Source organism: Talpa occidentalis, unplaced genomic scaffold, assembly GCF_014898055.3.
Source record: "Talpa occidentalis isolate TD23 unplaced genomic scaffold, MPIMG_talOcc4v2.1 talOcc4.15, whole genome shotgun sequence".
NCBI classification, from domain to species: domain Eukaryota; kingdom Metazoa; phylum Chordata; class Mammalia; order Eulipotyphla; family Talpidae; genus Talpa; species Talpa occidentalis.
Window position 1 is genome coordinate 26,336,951 of NW_023601543.1, and position 20,561 is coordinate 26,357,511.

The 20,561-nt window shown below is 40.8% G+C and overlaps 1 protein-coding gene and 1 pseudogene across 4 annotated transcripts in view; both read left to right on the top strand.

Annotated features, from left to right (window-relative positions):
* CHRDL1 (chordin like 1) overlaps positions 1-20,561 on the top strand; it is a 165,358-nt gene that overhangs the window by 70 nt on the left and 144,727 nt on the right. For 3 of the 4 annotated variants that reach the window (XM_037512064.1, XM_054695611.1, XM_037512065.1), the window contains exon 1: positions 16,953-17,016. The exons of the other annotated variant lie outside the window; for it this stretch is intronic. In XM_037512064.1, the coding sequence (XP_037367961.1) occupies positions 16,979-17,016 (38 nt within the window). In that variant the 5' untranslated portion in view covers positions 16,953-16,978. Of the gene's footprint in view, positions 1-16,952; positions 17,017-20,561 lie in introns of those variants that run through there. 4 annotated transcript variants of the gene reach the window in all.
* Positions 4,041-4,484, top strand: LOC119245965 (40S ribosomal protein S24-like; annotated as a pseudogene).

Genomic DNA, 20,561 nt, shown 5'->3' on the forward strand with positions numbered 1-20,561 from the left:
CCTGTGAGAGGAAGAAGGCAGGCTCCCTTTGCAGATGAGGGAATATGAGCCTCTGACTCAATGTGGCGTTCCCAGAGTCACATGGTCAGAAGCAGGGCTGTGATTTGAGCCCAGGTCTTTCTGACTCAATTGTGCTGTTACCCAGTTGGTTGGAAGATGATGGGCCTGTCTTCAGAAACCATTCCCTTGCTCATCTATTTTCATGCTTCCTGACCTGCTGCCTCTAGAGCCTTAAGTTTAGCTTAGACCCAGACCTTGGCCTCCTACTTAGCAATGACCCCAGCCTTCCCTAGTCTCCTGTGTCTGAATAACTGCCCTCCCCACCCCCACCTTCTACCCTGCATCCCTAAGCTCCCACTCCATGCCTTTCCCTGTCTGTCTCATCCTGACTCATGACTCAATCAAATCTATAGGTTTTAAGGTCTTTCTTCATATCCTCCCCTGCCCCCCCCCAGTCTCCACCCACCCCAATTCCTCTTTTCCAGACTAGCCCTGTAATGAGTTGCTCTGACTCTCCCCCTTGCAACTTTGTGTCTGTATCTGATTCTCTAATTCAGTGGTCTGTGTGCATGTGTATAAATCCCTAGTGGTACTTAGTGGACAGAAGGCTAGATGTCCCCAGTATGCTGGGCAGTCACAGTGAAGTATAATGTCCCGGATTCTACCCGGCTTTTGAACGCCACCCCCACCCAGTTGTTCCTGTAGGTAAGAAAAATATGTTTATAATGATCTGTGCTTAGAATATCTCTGTTTTACACATAAATACAAAGTACTTTTTGCATGCTTTTAGTATATGCTGCAAATTTCCAGCACTCTAACAACCGTGTAAATGGATATAAAATACTACACTTTGTTTTGCCTAGACCTCTCTGAAGAGTTTAACATTTTTGAAGGTCAAGTTGCTGACAGCCTTAATGCTCATGGTAATTGAGTCACTAATGCAAAGCCTGTGATGGACTGCGTGTGTAGCTGCTGTGTTCATGGTGTTTTTACACATAGGTGCAAATTTCTGCCTGTTTGCTTGAGTGTCCAGAAGCGTTACAGATGGATTCATGGTGAAACACAAATACTTTCCTTTTCTTTCTCCTTTTTAAAAATTTATTTCGTTTTATTTATTTTACACTGTAAGTTGCCTCCCCCCCCCACACACACATGCACTTGTTCACAAATATATGAAATTATTATACCTGAGTTTCTTTGTTTAATTTTCGGATAGTACAGGCATTGTGGCAAACTATTCATTAAAAATGCAAGCACTTGCTAAAGTGCCCTGTGCTATTTCTTATATATGGATGCATATCACTTCATCCTCACAAAAATGAATGAGATGAAGATACTGAGACACAGAGAGGTTAAGTAATTTGGCCAAGGTCATACAAGTAGTAAGTGACACAGCAGCAATCCAAACCCAAATCTGCTTAACGTCACCTACAGTGATATTCAGCTGTTGGCATGTGCAAGTGATGGTATCGAATGTTTCTTTGGTTGGTTTTGCACACCATGGCGTGTTTTCTCTCAGTTAAGTCTTTAAAAATTTGTTATTGAGGTCATTTTAGTTTACATCATTGTTTGTAATTTGGATGTATGGGATCCCCTCCTAAGGCCCTGCTGGTACCATAGTGGTCCCATCACCAAAGCGCCCTTAGTCCACCACCATAGTCCACTGTGCTCCCCCCCACTTTGCTCTCACCCCTCTCTCTCTGGATGCCGCAGTTCTATTCAGCTTTCAAGGGTTGGTTTGAGTTTGGCTTTATCTGACTCTCTGGTTTTTCTATATTCCATATATAAGTGACACCATCCAGTATTTGTCTTTTCCTGACTTATTTCACTTATCATCATCCCTTTCAGCTCCAGTCATGTTGCTACAAATGGCATGAGTTTATCATTTTTCATGGCTGAGTGGTGTTCCATTGTGTACATATACCACATCTTTGTAATGTTTCTTATTGGTGTTAGAACAGGTTCAGGGTGTTCTACGGGAAATATATTTGAAAATTCTTTGCAGGTTCCTAGAAAACAGAAGTCCCAGGATGACTGCAAATACTCATGTATACATTTGAGTATGTTTGCTTAACACACATATAGCCAAATTTAATGGTGTCTTATTTGTTAGTTGCTTCTTACATCCAATCCAATTGCGTATTGCCTAAAAGCAGATCTATGTCATCCATAGTTTCGATTTGAAAACATAAGGTATGTTATTGGATGATGAATTTGACAATGGGATCAAACAGTCCATCTGGACTGTCCTGCAAATCCCCACCCTATACGCAACTAGCCATGTTAATAGGACTTGGTGATTACTAAACGAGGCAACCACATTTTTATGTTCCTCAACTAACAAGCTTTATATCTGGTGAAAGTTGTATCGCATGCCTGCCTTATGCAGAGCGATTTACATCTAGCTTGTCTGTGTACCTGCAGCTTCAGTGGTTTTGCTCCATGCACCCCAAGAACAGCTGCAGATCTTTATCTCAAGCATCACTAGATTCCACCACTAGATGGCAGCATTCTCCAAACTTTGGGTAGTAGAAAAGAGCCCGCTTTGTTGAATGTCATTTGTTCATGAGACCTGGGTCAAATGAACCATCCTTCCTGCCACCAGAAGAATGCCCACATATTTTCCACGCTGCAGTTTCAAAAAAGGTAAGTTGTTTTTGGCAACTTGTTGACACTTTAACAATGACCTTAAGCCTGTTGCAATACAGTGGGTCTCTGCTTAGTTCAAATGGGGACTGAGAACACACTGTGAGGCATGCCCTACTGAGTACTGAGGAGGAAAGAGATGAAGTCACACCGACTTGGTTCTTAAGAAACGCAAAGTCTAGTTGGTGAGGCTAGATGGATGCTAGGGAACTGGGTGGAAGATGTTGGGTGCGATAGGAGAACACAGTATGAGATGCAGCAATAGTAATGCCACAGCAAGGAACCAACATATGAGATGACCTGTTCCTCCCAAATACTTCCTGAGATAAGAGGGTGATGATCTTGCTTTGAAAAGGAAGACTGTCTTCATTTCTTACAATCCTATAGTGCAATTCAAAATAACGTTGGCGAACATTTGTTGAGCCTCTAGAAAGTGCTGAGCACTGCATGATGAGCTTCTTCATGTATTGCCTTCTTTCATATCAGCAAAAGCTCTAGTGGATGTATACAATCATACTATCATCATCTTCACTGCTCTTAGATGAGGAAATGTAGGTTCAGAGTGCTTAGGTGATTTGCTCAAGATCACACAGCTAACAAGTGCTGGAGCAGGGATTTGAATAGAAGCATGCATGAAGTATAGAGGAAGTATAGGAGAGAGTGAATCACTAATAATGTTAGTAGTGGGCACAGGCTGAAAGTGACAAGGGTGCCTTTCTGGCAGAGGTAATGACTACACTGGGTTTAACAACAATAATAATACTTAATATTTTTTAATATATTCCATGTGTTAGACTCTATACTGTTTTTGAAGCATCACTTTATTTAATCTTTACAACAGTCCTTTGAAGAAAGAGCTATTTGTAGCCCCCAATTTACAGACGAGACACAGGCTCAGAGAAGCTTACCAACATGCTCAAGGTCACTTGGTCAATTGATGGCAGAACCTGGATTTGAATCCAGGTAGTCTGACTCCAGATACCTATACTGGCATGGAAGACTGGAAGTCAGAAAAACTTGGAATTGCTGGATTGTAAAGGGGAGAGCTGAGAAGTCAGGACTGTGAGGTTGGAGAAGCCTGAAGGAGCCATACTGTGAAGGGCCTCAGGTGCCTGGGAGGCAACTTGAACTTGACACACAAGGAGCAAGAGGTCGGGAGGCACAGGAGGGTTATATGTGGGGAAAAGACTTAACACTAGCCATATGAGAATTGTCTTCCTCTGGCCAAAGTCTTCAGGTACTCATTCTGCACCACCACCATCATGCCAGAGTTTATATTTTTTCTAGACATGCAGAAATACATCTCTTGCTGCTGCATTTCCAGATGCTCTTTATGACAGCTATACTCCAAGCCAGTGGTTTTAGAGTAGCTCTCTTTTCCTCCCTGGCTGCCTGAATATCTGCCACCATCATGAAGGACGCAGTAACTATTGAGACCAGGAAGTTCATAACCAGCCAATGGCTTCGTCAGAAACAAATGGTCATTGACATTCTTCACCTTTGGGAAGGCAACAGGACCTAAGGGAGAAATTCGGGGGAAATTAGCTAAAATATACAAGACCACTTCTGATGTCATCTTTGTATCTGGATTCAGATACAAAGTGGCTCTCTGGGGTCTCTGGGCTCTCTGATCTCTCTGGTGGTGGCATTTTGGAGGTGGCTTTGGCATGATTGACGATTCCTTGGATGATGCAAAGAAAAATGAACGCAAACATAGACTTGCAAGCCATGGCCTGTATGAGAAGGAAAAGACCTCAGGGGTGCGGCGGAAGGAAAGCAAGAGCAGAATGAAGAAAGTCAGGGGGACTGCAAAAGCCAGTGTTGGTGCTGGCAGATAGTGAGCTGGAGATTGGAAAACTGAAGGAGTAAAGATTCTGCAGTGGCCTTAGCTGTATCTTTGGTGATTGTGCAGAATTTTCATGAAAGGATTAATAAAACCATTAATGTGCGTGGATGGTTTTTTGTTTTGTTTTGCTTTTTAAAGATAGTGGTTTTCACAGTGAGGTTCTTGGATCAGCAGCAGCAGCAGTAACAACTGGAAACTTGTTAGAAATTCCATTTTCTACGCTGCGCACCATCTAACTGAACCAGAAACTCTGGAGGGAGGGCCTGGAAATCTGTGTTTTAACAAGCCTCCAGGTGATTCTGAGGCACACAAATTCTTGAAAACCACATCTTAGAGTATTGCTTCAATATTGCTCTGTGCTTGTGTGCATGTGTGTGCGTGTGTGTGTGCTCATGCATGTGTGTGTTCGTGCATGTGATTGATTTCCTCTCCCAACTTAGTAAGGCCAGGCACCTGCCTATTATCACCCTGCCTGCCACCTCTGCTGCTGCCCCCTTTTATGGAACGCCATCATATCCCAGCTCTGGCGCTGACTAGCTGTGTGTAAGTCCCTTATTCTTTCTATGTCTCAGTTTAATTATCTGTAAAATGGGAATAACAATAACAATGATTCTTATTGATAATATATTTTACATGATTAATGGTCATTATTGCACATCATTAATAGTGATGATTGATATACCTACTTCCTTCAGCTATTGTGAGTATCCAAAGAGTCAATCCAAGTAAAATTTTTAGGACTGCTCTTCTTGATTCCTAATAAGTACTCAATTTTATGTATTATTGGCTGTACCTGGTACTCAATAAGTGTCATGCATTGATTGAAAGAGGAGGTTTAAAGACAAAGGAGGGTAAAAAGCAGCATGTGGGATACCAGGCCAGAGAAAATGAGTAAAGAAAAGCTGGTTTGGACAGATTGAGCTCACCCTACAAAGCTGTCCTGGCCTTCTGGGAGCCTGACTTTGCAGGACTCAGAAGGAGAAAGGAGCTGGGGGCCAGAGGCAAAATAGACTTAGTCCCATTATATGAAATGTCTGGATGAGGCAACTCTGTAGGCTCAGAGAGTAGATAAGTGGCAGCCAGGGGCTGAGGGGCGAAAGGGAATGCTGTGGCTGTTTGTGGGCGTGGGGTTTCTTTTGGGGATGATGAAATTGCTCTGGAATTAGTTAGTGATGACCTCAGATAGGTGCATAACTCAATGAAATATATTCAAAACTACTGAAATGTATACTTTAGAAGAGTACATTATATGGTATGTGAATTATTTCTCAATTTGAAAAGAACTGTTCCAAAAAACCAAATAGGCCTGGTCCATTTGAGCGGAGAATTCAGGACCTTTGCCTTTTTCACCCATTTAAACCTTAGGAAACCAGGCACAAAGCAGGTGCCAAACTGAGACCAGAAAAGCAAGAGTCTTGTGGCTGGATTTTGTTCTAATTCATTTCCTTGCCACATAGGGGCACCCGACTCATTTCCTGTGCCATTATTTCTCAACACATAAAAAAAATCTGACGTTTTCATTAAGGCCCACCATATCAATGGCATAAAATTAAATTGCAGAGAAAGGCATAACCTGATTGTAGTAAAAGTGCAACTCCAGACTGGCACATAATGGAGAATCTCACAAACGCGTGTCACATGGGTGAAAATAACAACCTTTCCCCACCCCCCCAAAGTCCTCGGGCAACATAACCTAGTCAAATCGTCCCGGAAGATCCAATTATATCCCCAAAGGGCCCAAATTACTTATTTTTCCCTCACAGCTTTCAGAGTTTATAAAAACATCATCCAGCAATTATTTTACTGAGTGATAAAAGCAGCCTTATGCTTTTATAACACAGTGTGGATGAATCAAAGCTTCTGAGGCTTCAATATAGGCTCAATGTTGTTCATTGTGGGGGGAGCCACTTTATTTTATTTTATTCCAAATTGTGTTTATTGAGGTAAAATAGGTTTACATCTTTGTATCTGCTTCGGGGTACTTTATTTTATTAAAGACAGTCTAAACATATCAGCTTTATAGAAACTGTGACAAGATTGCTAACTGCCAAGAGCATTTTATCTACCAAGAAAAATCTGAGACAAGAAGTAAAATAAATAAGCATGAAGCAACGAATGCTGCTAAACGTCATTTAAATGAAGGCAAAAGGGAGGACATACAGTCTCGTGGTTAGAGGAATGGATGCCACATGCCAGAGACCTAACTTTATTAGGTCTCAATGATTGTGTGTGTAAATTCTAGAAGTGGGTTGCCTGGGTTCAGATATTGACTCCAATTCTCTGTTCTCCAGACTTCCCTAAGCCATTAGTCTATTTCTTTCACAGTACTTTCCACAATCTTTATTGTTATAACCTACTCCCTCTAGATTATAAATTCTATGAACTTGGCACTTAGGAGACACTCAATAAATATTTGTAGAATTGGAGAGCTCCCCTAGTTTTGTGTTCTTGCGTCATTTGCTCTCTGTCTCAAGGTTTTTCCCATTTGTTAATTGGGGGTGGCTGTAATACCCATTTAATAGGGTAGCTGCGGGCCTCCCTGGTGGCGCAAGGGATTAAGACTCAACCTATGAGGCTATCCGCCGCCACTGCAGCACGAGTTCGATCCCCAGCCAGGGAGCTACCCACAAGGCAAAGCAGACCTCTCCTGTCTCGCCTGCTGGTCCCCTTAACAGTGTATTTCAGTCAGTCTGCCTGTTCTGTTCCCTGCTCTGTCTCTGGGTGAGTCCTCTTTTTTTTTTTTTTTTTTTAAATTTTTTTTTTTTTAATAGAGGCATGTTTTATTTATTTATTCATTTGTTTGTTTGTTTTTGTTTATACATGCACTGGGTACAGTCAGAAGCGCGGGAGGGTGAGAGAATTCACCAGAGCCAGAGCAGGGAGCAGAGCAGGCAGAAGGACCGAAGTACACTGCTGAGGGGAGCAGCGGGCGGCAGGAGGGGTCTGCGCGCCATGTGGGACCCTCCTCTGGTGGCCGGGGAGCAGCCGGGGATTGAACCGGCGCCGCAGAGACCGCGGGCAGCTTCGCAACCCAGCGCTCAACCGCTGCGCCACCGGGGAGGCCCCTCTGGGTGAGTCCTCTTACCCCCTGCACCTCTAGCCTGTATCTCTTATCCCCTGCACCTCTAGCCTGTATGCATAAATAAATAAATCTTTAAAAAAATAATAGGGTGGTTGCAATGAATCTATGTAAAAGTACAGTGCCTGACACCTAACAAGAACTTAAAAAAAAAATACTTATGATCATTATCTTTAGAATTTCTAGAAGCCCAGTGGACTATCCATTGTGTCACACAGCCTTGCTATTAGAAATTCTAAATAAGTAGTTTGCAGATACTGGAACAGGCAACTCAACCGAATAGAATCCTTTCTTTAAAAGTGACATGTTGGACCTCCCTAGTGGCGCAATGGGTTGAGATGCAACCTATGAAACTGCGAGTTCGATCCCCGGCCAGCCAGGGAGGTGACCCACATGGTGCAACAGACCTCTCCTGACTTGCCCGCTGTTCCCCTCAGCAGTGTACTTGAGTCAATCTGCCTGTTCTGTTCCCCACTCTGTCTCTGGTGAATCCTTTCACCCCCTCTATCTCTGGCCTGTACCCCAGCTGTTATATGCATATATAAATAAATCTTAAAAAAAAGTGACATGTGATTTGCTTTAAAAAGTTATCTGAAGTGAATCTGCCAAGAACGTTAATGCATACATCTGAGTCATGGATACTTTGGTGTTTTTTTGTTTTCTATAGCTTTGTATGTGTGGTGATTTTTAAACATGGCCTACACATCTTTGATACTTTTCAAATAGGTAGGTGGGGTCTCTGTCCCCTCTTACAACTTTTTGTGTTGTTGATATTTTGTTCTTTTTTTAATATGTTGTACCTTTATTTATATTTCCCCCCAAATTTTACTTATTGAGGTAAAGTAGGTTCACATCTTTGTATCTGCTCCGGGGTTATAGGTTCAAACCTTTACAAATGTGTACTTTCATACCCTGTCCACCACCAGTGCCTCCACAATCCTCCACCACGTTCCACTGGGCCCCTTCGCTCCCCAGAAACATCCCCCTCTGTGTACCTCAGTATTACAGTCAGAGGTTAAGAATTTATTATTGGTTTGGTTTTGTCTGACCCTTTCTTTGGTTTCTCTATATTCCACATATAAGTGACACCATCCGATATTTGCCTTTCTCCTTTGAAATTATGTTGTTTGGTTATTTTTTCCAATTGACAAGTAAAATTGTGTGTATTTAAAGTGCATGATGTATTGGTTTGATATACATACACCTTGTGAAATGATTACTGCCAACAGGTTAATTAACACGTGAATCACTTCACATAGTTCCTTTTGTGTATGTGTGGTAAAAATGCTTAAGGTCTACTTTGTCTTTCTCTGTTTGGCTTATTTTACTTAGCACAGTGTCCTCAAGGTTCCTGAAGGTTGTTGCAAATGGCAGAATTTCCTTTTTTACGGCTGAATAACACTTATTGTGTGTGTGTGTTGTGTTTTCTTTATCCATTCATCTGTCTATAAGCACCTAGGTTGTTCCCGTATCTATATTCATCCTCTCAGTGTGAGGTGGTATCTCACTGTGGTTTTGATTTGCACATCTCCTCTGATGATTAGTGGTTTTGAGCATCTTTTATATTTACCTGTTTTCCATTTGCATGTCTTCTTCCATGTGACTACTAACCAGGCCCGACCCCGCTTAGTGTCTGAGATCAGACAAGATCAGGTGCATTCAGGGTGGTATGGGTATAGACCATTTGTATGTCTTTTTTTTTTTTTTTTTAAGATTTATTTGTTTATTTATCTGTACAAGCACTGGGTACAGTCAGAAGCGTGGAAGGGTGAGAGAATTCACCAGAGCCAGGGCGGGGAGCAGAGCAGGCAGAAGGACCAAAGTACACTGCTGAGGGGAGCAGCAGGCAGCAGGACAGGTCCGTGTGCCATGCGGGACCCTCCACTGGTGGCTGGGGAGCAGCCGGGGATCGAACCGGGGCCGCAGAGGCCACGCGGGCAGCCTCGCAACCCAGCGCCCAATCGCAGCGCCACCGGGGAGGCCCCAATTTGTATGTCTTTGAAAAATATCCATTCAGTTTCTTTGCCAATTTTTTAATCAGATTATTGTTTTTTTCTGTTAAGTTATGTGAATTCCTTACATATTTTGAAATTTTCCTCTTATCAGATATATGGTTACAGATATTTTCTTTATTCCATTGGTTGCCTCTTCATTTCATTGTTTCCTTTGCCATGCAGAAGCTTTTGTTTTGATGTAGTCCTATCTGCCTCTTTTTCCTTTGGTGCCTGTGCCTTTGGTACATGTCCCAAAAATAATTGCAAAGACCAATGTCAAGGAGCCTTTCTCTTATGCTTTCTTCTAGCAATTCTATAGTTTCAGGTCTTACAGTTAAGTCTTTAATCCATTTTGAGTTAATATTTTGACTGGCGTAAGGTAAGGATCCAGTTCCATTCTTTTGCATGTGAATATCCAATTTTCTTAACACCATTTATTGAAGAGCCTATCCTCTCCCTATTTTGTGTTCTTGGCACCCTCGGCAAGGACTTGTTGACTGTATCTGTGTTTATTTCTGGGGTCTTGATTCTGTTCCATTGGCTTTTATGTCATTACCATACTGTTTTGATTACTATAGTTTTATAATATAATCTGAAATCAGAATGGTTGATGCTTCCCAAACATAGTTACTCTGGCCATTTGAGGTATTTTGTGTTTCCAAACAAATTTTGGTATTTTTGTTGGCATATTTACTTGTACTCTATCGTGTGTTTGTGGAGTGACACTGTATAAATTCTGATGCTATATCAGAAAAGGTGATTTCCATTTCCACTTTACATGTGGAATACTTACCATTGGAGCCCTGAGTCACCATCTAAGAAGTTTGGACCACTCTGAAGCTATTATCCAGTGGGAAAGCCTGTTATGTGGGAAGGCCATGTGCCTGGTTGACACTTCTAGTCTTCCTATCCCAGGTACTAGGAATACGAGTGAACAAGATTTCAAATGCTTCCTGTCCCTGGTCATCAAATTACTCCTAACCTTCAAGTTTTCCAGTGGAGGTGTCAGATGTTGTGGTGCACAAAAAGTTCCATTTTTCCCTTTCTAAATCCCTGACTCACTGATTCCAGGAGCATAAAATCATGGTGGTTTTAAGTTACTTAATTAGTTGGTCATTTGTAATAGTATGTTTGGAATATTTCTAATTATTTCTAATTAGTATTTATTGATTAAAGGTATATAATTAACATATGATACTATATTAGTTTTAGGCATACAACATAATGATTAAATATTTGTGTATATTATGCAATGATCACCACAACAAGTCTAGTTAACGTCTCTCCACACATAGCAACAAATATTTTTCCTGTGATAAGAATTTTTTAAGATTTACTCTCTTAGCAGATTTCAAATGTGCGTTATGTTGTCATTAACTACAATCACCCTACAGTACATTACATTTCTATGACTTATAATATCTTATAAGTGGAAGTTTGTACCTTTTGAGCACCTTCACCTATTTTGACCAGCCTCCATCCCCTGCCTCTGGCAAACACCAATCTGTTTTCCATATCTATGAACTCCATTTTTGTTTTATTATTTCATAATTTTAAGCAAATCCTACCCCATCCCATCCCATCATGTCACCAGCCCTAATTAAGGTTTGGCAAGAGCTAGGATGTACCTTAATTGTAAGTGAGAAAATGTAATCATGGAACTTATACAGCTTTGTAATGTTACCTCAATTAAAAAAAAAAGAATGGGTCACCATGTCATAATGTCATCTAAAGGGCTCCAAATCTCCAGAGATCATCACCCCATACTATGGTCTAAAATCCGCCCTCCCATCACCACACAGTCAAGATTTGTGTGATGGATTTTTCTTAATGGAGTTCACCATTAAGAAATAAATAATCCCCCAAAAATTGTGAAAGTGAGGGGCAAGGGAGAGGGCATTTGACCTTGCCATTGGAAAGGACTTCCACTTTAGATATTTGAAGTTATAGCTAAAAGAGTTTCTAGAATACAGAGTACAGTGATGCAACAAAAAGTGGATATTCAACATATAGCTTTAAACACTGTGTCATTGCCAAATGCCCTACCTGTATTGCACTACAAATTAATTTTTTTAAATAAATCTAGGAATTATCTTGTGACCTTGTGACTAGCACAGTTATACTGTAGACCATTTCCATCTGTGGTGGCTCATTTAAATTGGAATTAGTCTGTAGATTATAAATGACTCATGGTCATCAGCTAAAGCCCTAATTGGTATAATAATCTGTGTTATAGCAAAAATCCTGCAACATATTTAACTGCAAAGATTCTAATCTTTCCAATGATCAAAATATGTTAATCACAAATTTCTGTGAGCACACAGAAACTAATGTATTTTTTCAGCCCAAAGTATAATTTGATGCCATGTAACTATTGAAAATACAGCAGTATTTGAGTAACATCTTTGTTATTTCACATATATATGTATGGAGAGTCTTAGTACCTGAAAGTAGCTTAGTGAGTCAGGCTCACTGAGAAGCCCAAGGTGATGCTTAAAACTATCATTTTGAAAGGTCTGGGGGAATCAAGATTAATGATGTAGTTTTGTACAGGAATTATCTTTGAAGACCTTTCTAACTTTGAGGTCTAGTGAGTGTTTGACCCCATAAAGGCCCCTGGGGGAGAAATGTGGGGTCCAGGAAGGGGAAGGACAAGAGATCTAGGAGGAATGCCTTCTGTTGAATATTCCTCTCTCCAAGTTTTGCCTTCCAGGAGGAGGGGGACCAGGAGACTGCGACAGACTGTATCAGTCTTTCCTGAATGTGAATGTCCTGATACAAAATTAAACTCCCCTCAGTGAATCTAAACAGGGTAGCAGCACACAGGGTTACCATGGCTACTGCTCTATTGCACAAGCTCCAGGCTGATGCCAGGAAAGGGTGTGTGCCAGACTGTGGCAGGCCCATTCCCTGCCGCTGTAACCCACCAGGTCTGGAAGTCTCCCTCCTCCGCTAGGCTGTGCCCGCCAGCAGAGGGCTCTGCGGCGCCTGCTCTCGCGGCCCCAGAGGCTGCCGCCGCCACCTTCTATCCTCGGGGAGAAAACAACCCCACTTTTCAAAAGGAGCGCATTCTCGCAAGAAATGGGGTGGCTTGGTGATCTCCAGTTGAACCTCTTCCTTTACACCAACTTGCCCAGGTTCCGCCAGGATCCCTGGCTGGGGACCTTTTTCCCTTTTTTCCCCTTCGTGTTCTTCTGCTCACTCTTTTTCCTGCATCTCTTTTTGGCTCCTCCCATATTTCCTCTTCCCTCTGATCGCTTCAGAGATTTCTGCTCCTCTATCCTTGGGCTTCCCACAATCCCCTCCTCATTTCCCTCTTTTATTGCCCTTTATTTGATCCTTCACGCTTTTAAAGATATTTCTCCCTTTCTCCTGATGTCTTTATTCCTCTTTCTTGTTCTCTGATCATTTTTTTCTGTCTCCTTCCTTTTTGATCTCCTAAACTCAGCTTTATCTGCCACTCTTTAGCCACAATTTGCAAACTGGGTGACTCGTGGGCTAAATTCAGTCCATAGTTATGTTTTGTTTGGCCCACAGGGTGTTTTCCTCCTAGTAATATTTTTATTTTGCTAACATTAAACAATCATGAAATTTCCTTTTTTAAAAAAATATGGATTTCAAACTTTTTTTGACAGAGTGTCTGGTATGGCCCATACTCCTACAAGACAAATATTGGCCTGAGGTGAGTGGGGCTCCCCTTTGACAGGAGAGGTACCCTTCAGACTATCAGAGGCCCAGCAAGCCTCCTTCCCTACATATGCTACCTGCTTCACCACTGTAGGTATGAAGATGGCAGTTCTCTCCCCCAATTTCTTCTTTCTTCTCATGGCTTCTGTTGGGAGACACTAAACCTACTGGTTAATCTCCCAACCTCTGAGGTCACCTGACCATTGAGGTCACTCAGATGTCAGCTCAAATTTCTGTTTCAAACTGTGAATTCAGGCAATGCTCAAGTTCTCTGAACCTCACTTTCCTCATTTGAAAATAAGGACCTATTGGGCCTCCCTGGTGATGCAAGTGATTAAGACGCAACCTATGAAACTGCTTGCAGCCACCGCAGCACGAGTTTGATCCCCGGCCAGGGAGCTACCCACATGGTGCAGCAGACCTCTCCTGACTCACCTGCTGTTACCCTCAGCAGTGTATTTCAGTCAGTCTGCCTGTTCTGTTCCCCACTCTGTCTCTGGTGAATCTCACCTCCCGCATCTCTGGCCTGTACCCCAGCTCTTGTATGCATAAATAAATAAATCTTTAAAAAAAAAGAAAAGAAGGACCTATTAATGCCTATCTCAAAGGTTTATTATGGGGGTAGTCAAATGAGATCCTGCTTATACAGTATTTAGCAGTTTCTAATACTCATTAAGTCTTCAATTAGTTATACTTCATAATATCTTTCTGTTGTTCTTTTTACAGCTTATCTACTGCTTTTCTATGACCTGTTATTCTTATTTTCTGCTTTTATTTCTTTTTCTTACTGTTGTCTTAATCTTTGAAGCTAATTCAAGTATTTACTCTTCCTCTAATCCTTCTTCCTTTTTCCCTTTCTTCCAGATTTCCCAACTTGTTTTCATGGGTTTAGAAATATGGAGCTCTAAGATTATGGAGTTCTAAGAGTTCTAAGATTACAGAATATGAGTATACATAATATTAAGATATTTCTCATTGTCAGAACTTAAAGACATAGAATGGATAAGAGGAAATAAGCTATAAATCTGAATAAATCTGAAGATCTTTCCTTGTAAGGCAAGAGAAGAGCAAGAATGAGGCCTGCCTACTTTTAGATTCTTCAGTCCCTAGTACTAGAAGCTTAATACTACATGCTTAGCTGGCCCTCTGTCCAAGAGAGCAGGATGTCAAGGAGCCCTTTAACATTATTTATTGTGAAGTATTTGAAACACACCAAAGTTCTGTGTGCCTTCTTGTTTAACCTTTGCCCAGCTTCAGAAATCAAATATTACCAATGCAGTTGGAGTCCCCTGTGTGCCCCTCTCTGATTATACCCTCTCCTCTTCTTCCAGAGGTTATCGCCATCCTACATTGGTTGATTATCATTTCATGGATTTCCTTATTCTTTTATATGTATGTGGCAGCAGGAGCTTTTGAAACGGCTTTACCAACTCCCTAGTAGCACACTCGTACCATTTTGGCAGAGGTGACAGAAAGAGGATTTGATAATTTGGGCGAGGGGCAGAGAGCTTCAGCCTCATACACAGTCTAGAGGCTGTAGGGCTGCCAAAAGTCAGCAGAGAATATAGAGGTTAAGAGCATAGACAATGCAACCACACTGACTGGGTCTGAATCCCCGGTGCTATACTTCCTGGCTATCTAACCTTGCAAAGCCTTTAGAGTGGTGCCTGGCACAGGGTAAGTGCTTCATAAATGTAAGCTTTTGATTGGAAATATTGAAGAACACTTGGTTGAGAAAGGCAGAAACTTTGCCACAAAGACAAGCTTTAGCTAGGTATTCAAGGTTTTTGAGACTAAATGAGAGGAGAAACTCTATGGATTTGGGTGAAGCTGTCCCAGAGTAAAAGTAGTTTGGGGCTGGTAATTTAACTGGGGCCTTTATTAGATGTTTTGTTCCTATAACTGAATTTCTGCAGACCCCTTCATATTTCATTCTAAGACGACCTTCCTGACAAGGACTTGGAGATTGTGCTATAAAAGATGATACTGTGATAATGTTTATGCATTGATAAAAAAGCAAGACTTCATCCACCTCCCTCCGCCTCCCTTGGAAAAAAGGAAAGACCAATGACAAAGAACAACAAACATAGAAGGAAACAATGGGTATATTCTAAATTGTTGCTGTGGATTTTGAGGTTGGATTCTGGGAGTATGGTGATGCCACTGATGAACATGGGGAAAACTGATGCACGGAAGCAATTTGGAGGGGAAGAAAGCTCTTAAGTTTAGATATGTTGAGCTGACAATGATAAAGAGTTACATAAATGAAAATGTTCTCTAAGTTGTCCTGCAAAATAGGAAGGTAATGGCTTCATTTGCTAATTGAGCAAATAAAGAGCAATGGTTCTTTAATTTTAGTCTGTATTAATTAGGATTGAAAGGGCTCAGGATCCTGCAGTTTAAATAGGATGTCAGGGCCTCCCTGGTGGCGCAGCGGTGGTTGAGCGCTGGGTTGCGAAGCTGCCCACAGCCTCTGCAGCGCCAGTTCGAGCCCCGGCTGCTCCCCGGCCACCAGAGGAGGGTCCCACATGGTGCGCAGACCTCTCCTGCCGCCCGCTGCTCCCCTCAGCAGTGTACTTCGGTCCTTCTGCCTGCTCTGCTGCCCGCTCTGGCTCTGGTGAATTCTCTCACCCTCCGCTCTTCTGACTGTACCCAGTGCTTGTATAAATAAGTAAATAAATCTTCTAAATAAATAAATAAATAAATAAATAGAACGTCAATTGGCTCTATTGTGGGTGGTCTTTGCACAGAGCATACTCTGAAAATTTCTGATGCATGCCATGAAGAAGGGAGTCTTATGTGGAGAAGAAAGTAGAGTCCCAGGATAATACAAAGAGAAGGGATTCTAACACCAATCTGACTAATTCCTCACAAATGTTTGCTGAAAAGCAATCCAGCCCACCCAGGTGTGCTCTTTCATTGATAAGTGGGTCCAGTCCCATCTTTTCATTCCAATTCTGTCATCTCTGCCCTGACTAATAGACCATGTATTTCATTTCACGGTTACATTATCATCTCATCTTTGATTATTGGTATCCCCTTGAGGGAAATGAGGAGTGATCAGTACAAGGGAACAGGGCTGTGTTTGGTGCATTTGAATAGGGCAGAGGGGGTGGAGATTGAGATGAGGCCCTGAGTTTTACACCGAGGTTTCATAGTACATGAGCCGAGCTTGCTATTTTGAGAGATATTGGTCTGTGGCCTGGGGTGAGAGAGCAGTCCTATGATGATCACTCCAGAGTTATTAGCATAGAGGACAAGTTGTACCTCCACTACACAAAACAAAATGATTTGGCAACTATGCTGTTTATTTGCCAGTATAGACAAGTGGTCTGGATGATTTTGGCTATCCAAAGGACTGAATGAACTACACAATTGCCAGCTCACCAGCTCACTGCAGACCGTTGTAAACATGATTCCAGTTACCACTTGGGAATCTTGCCTTGGGAAAGACTGAGTGAAAAGTGAAAAGATCCAGATAAAGTGAGCTGTGTTTAAAGAGCCATGGAACTAAGAATTGCTGTGAGATTGTAAAACCAATGGAATACTTGACCAAAAGATACATAGACTGGGTTAGGACAGCTCGAAGCTGTTGAAGTTTCTGGAGGGACCAATAAAACAAATGTAATTCTCTGTTTCCCTATAATCCACATACAGGGGATTTGCCATTGGTAACTGGTGGCACATGGACATGAAACAAGTCAAGGTGAATTGCCCTCCTGCAGTATGGCACCCCACTGTGGAAGAAGCTACTGCCAGAAGCTGTAAGTGAATGTCTAGATCATACTTTACAAGTGGATGCACTAACTTCTTAATCAGCTCTAATAATATTTGTATCTTTGGCCCATATTATGCAGTCATCTTCATACTTCCAGTTCTAAAACCCATTACTTGGTTTGAGGGAAACTGTTTCAAGGAAGACTTGTGTCCCCAAAGAATGGCAATATACAAGTCACACACACTGTGGTTTTTCTTTGGCTGGTGTGTGTCAGTGTAAAGGAAGGATCTGTTTGGCTCTCACTTCTCCTGGAGCCTTTTTCACTTTTGCCGAATTCATGATTCATAAAATCACAGAACCGTATAATCCAGAGTTGGAAGCATCTTGAAAGAGGACCTCATTCAACTCTATTGCTTTTCAAATGGAATTCAGAGGCAGGAAATGACTTGCTTAAGGTCTTAAGCCTAGTTCAGTGCATGGAAAAAAAAGGTGAAGATGTAGTCAAACTAGTTATTTGGTGTGGTATGGATAAAATACTCAGATGTTTGTCTGAATGGACTAGATTGGTGATTCTCAACACTGGCTGCAAAAGTGACATTCAAAGTATTAATAGGTACAGTAGTGGACAATGACTAAAAAGAATGGAATCTGGCTAAATGATGAAGCAGGCTCTATGGGACTCCTGCTAGGCCAGGCATCAACTGTCTTAATTACTGACTGTGGGAAGGTGGAGGTTCTGGGTTGGAAGAGGAGAGGTGTTCAGGGCAACCAGGTCTCTGGGAATTTACTGATTTCGTTGCAAGTATCTCTTCCTGTCTTCACAAGTGTCAGGGATTTATCAGTGAACCCTGATGGAGTTAACACCTTTCTTGGCCTGCACACTTACAATCATTTCGGGAACCTTTAAAAGGTGTCAGGTTTCAGGTCATTTTTAAGGTATAAATGGAATTATTCTGAACTCTTGCCACACACCACATACACCACATCTTTATCCACTCATCTGTCCTTGGGCACTTGGAATATTTCCCAACTGTGGTTAGTGTAAATAGTGCTGTGATGAATAGAAGAGTGCACATTTCCCTTCGAATTAGTATTTTTCATTCCTTGGGTAGATACCTGGGAATGGAATTGCTGGATCATGTGGGAGATGGATTTTTAGTATTTTTGAGAAACATTCCCACTCTTTTCCATAAGGGCTCAACCAGTCTACATTCTCATCAACAGTATACAAGGGTTTCTATTCCTCCACATCCTCACCAATACTTCTTGTTTCTGGGTTTATTTGTTTATTTATTTTTTTAATATTGGCTATTCTCACTGGTGTGAGGTGGTGTCTCATTTTGGCTTTGATTTGTATTTCCTGATGATTAGTGATGATGAACATTTTTTCATGTGCCTGACATCTGTATGTCTTCTTTGGAGAAGTGTTTATTTAGCTCTTCTGCCAACTTTTTGATTGGGTTATTTATTTTTTCTTGAGGTTGTATGAGTTCTTTATAGGTCTTGGATATCAGTCCCTTGTCAGATGCATGATATGCAAACATTTTCTCCCACTCAGCAGGGTGTCTTTTTGTTTTAATGATAGTTTCTTTCGCTGGGCAGGCAATTTTAATTTGATGCAGTCCTATTTGTTTACATGCTTTTTGAAGATGAACTCTTGCCATTCATGACAACATAGATGGAAGTGGAGGGGTAATGTTAAGTGAAACAAGTCAGAAGGAGAAAGACAGATATCACATGGTTTCACTTATAGATGTAATATAAAGAAACAAAAGGTCCAGTCAAAACCAAACCAATAAGAAACCCTAGAAATCTGTCTGTAGAATTAAAGCTACCAGAGGGGTGGGAAGAAGGAGAGCAATGTTGGGAGGGAATACAGTGGTCTTTGGTGGGTGACCATGGGTGCCTTCGTGGTGGGTGTGGTGTGGGATCATACCTCTGAGAGATGTGATATCTCTGAATAATATAGAGCATTGGATAAAATAAGGAAAACATAATAAACTAAAACAAGAAAAACATAGACAATGCAATTGATTTCCTTATGTAAACATTAAGCCACACAACTATCCTAAATTTTCACATCCGTTCCAGTTGTGGTTTTAGATTCTTTAGGATTTTCTTGATAAACAAGCAGATAACATGCAAATTGAAATAATTTGCATTCTTTCTGATACGTATGTCTTTTACCTCTTTTGCTTGCTTTATTGCAGTGGCTAGGCCATCCAATACAATGCTGATTAAAAGTGGTTAAAATGTTCGAAATTTTGCCATTAGGTATGATAGTAGATCCCTTTTTTCCAGACTAAGGAAGATTGCTTTTATTCCTGGTTTGATTAACATTTTTTTTTTATCACGAATGAATGTTGATTATGTCAAATGTTTCTCCTCACATAAGGATGTGATCATATAATTTCCCCCTATGTACTGCTAATATCCTGAATTACATTGATTGATTTTCAAGTTTTAAGTAAACTTTGCATTCCTAGGATAAACCCTAATTGTTCTTGATATTTTAACCTTTTATTATATTGTGAGATCCCATTTATTAATAATATGTTTAGGAGATTTGCACCCGTGTTCATAAGGGATGCTGGTATGTACTTTCATTTTTTAAAACATCTTTACCATGTTTGGTATCAGAGTTATTCTGGCCTTATAAAATTTAACTGGAACATATTATGTACTTTTCTATTTTCTGTAAGATTGGTATTTAATTTTTAAATGTTTGATAGACTTCACCAGTGAAGATCTGTATCTGGAATTTTCTTTCAGAGCAAGTTTACACATATATATAATAATCGTCAGCTTTTCAGTTTTGTGTCAGTTTTAGTGAGTTGTGTTTTAAAATAATTTCCCTATTTTATTTACATCGTTGAATGTTTTAGCTTCAAATCTAATCTATAAATTTCCCTTAAAATAATTTTAACAATTGCATATCTTTTGTGGTAAACCCTCTTTCTTTCCTGACTTTGGTTAATAGTGTTTTCTGTTTTTTCCTTTAATCAGTGTTATTAGCGCATTATCAATTCTTGTTGCTCTTTTCAAAGAATCATTTTCCGGCTTTATTATCTTTCTCTATTTTTTATCTGTTTCCTATTTCATTGTCTTCTGTATTATCCTTATTATTTCCTTTCTTCTACTTTTGGTTTAATTTGCTCTTATTTTTCTTATTTCTACGGCTGGAAATCTAAATGACTGAACTTGGAACATTCTCTTTTCCAGTATGTGTTTGAAGCTATAAATTTCCTTCTATGCATAGTTTTAGCTATAGCCCATTAATTCTATTATCAGTTGTTTTATCACTCAGTTTTAAATATGATATAATTTTTCTTGTGACTTCTTGTTTGACCCATGGGTTATTGAGGAGTGTGTTGTTTAATTTCCAAATATTTTTGTTTCTTTCCAGATATTTTATTGTTATTAATTTCTAATTTAATTCCACCATGGTCAGAGAATGAGCTCTGCATGGTATTTCTGTATCCTGCTGTAACAAAGAGTCACACACTGGCTGGCTTAAGACAATAGAAGTTTATTATCTCACAGTTCTGGAAGCACGAGGGGCAAGCTGCCTCTGAAACCTTTAGGAAAGGA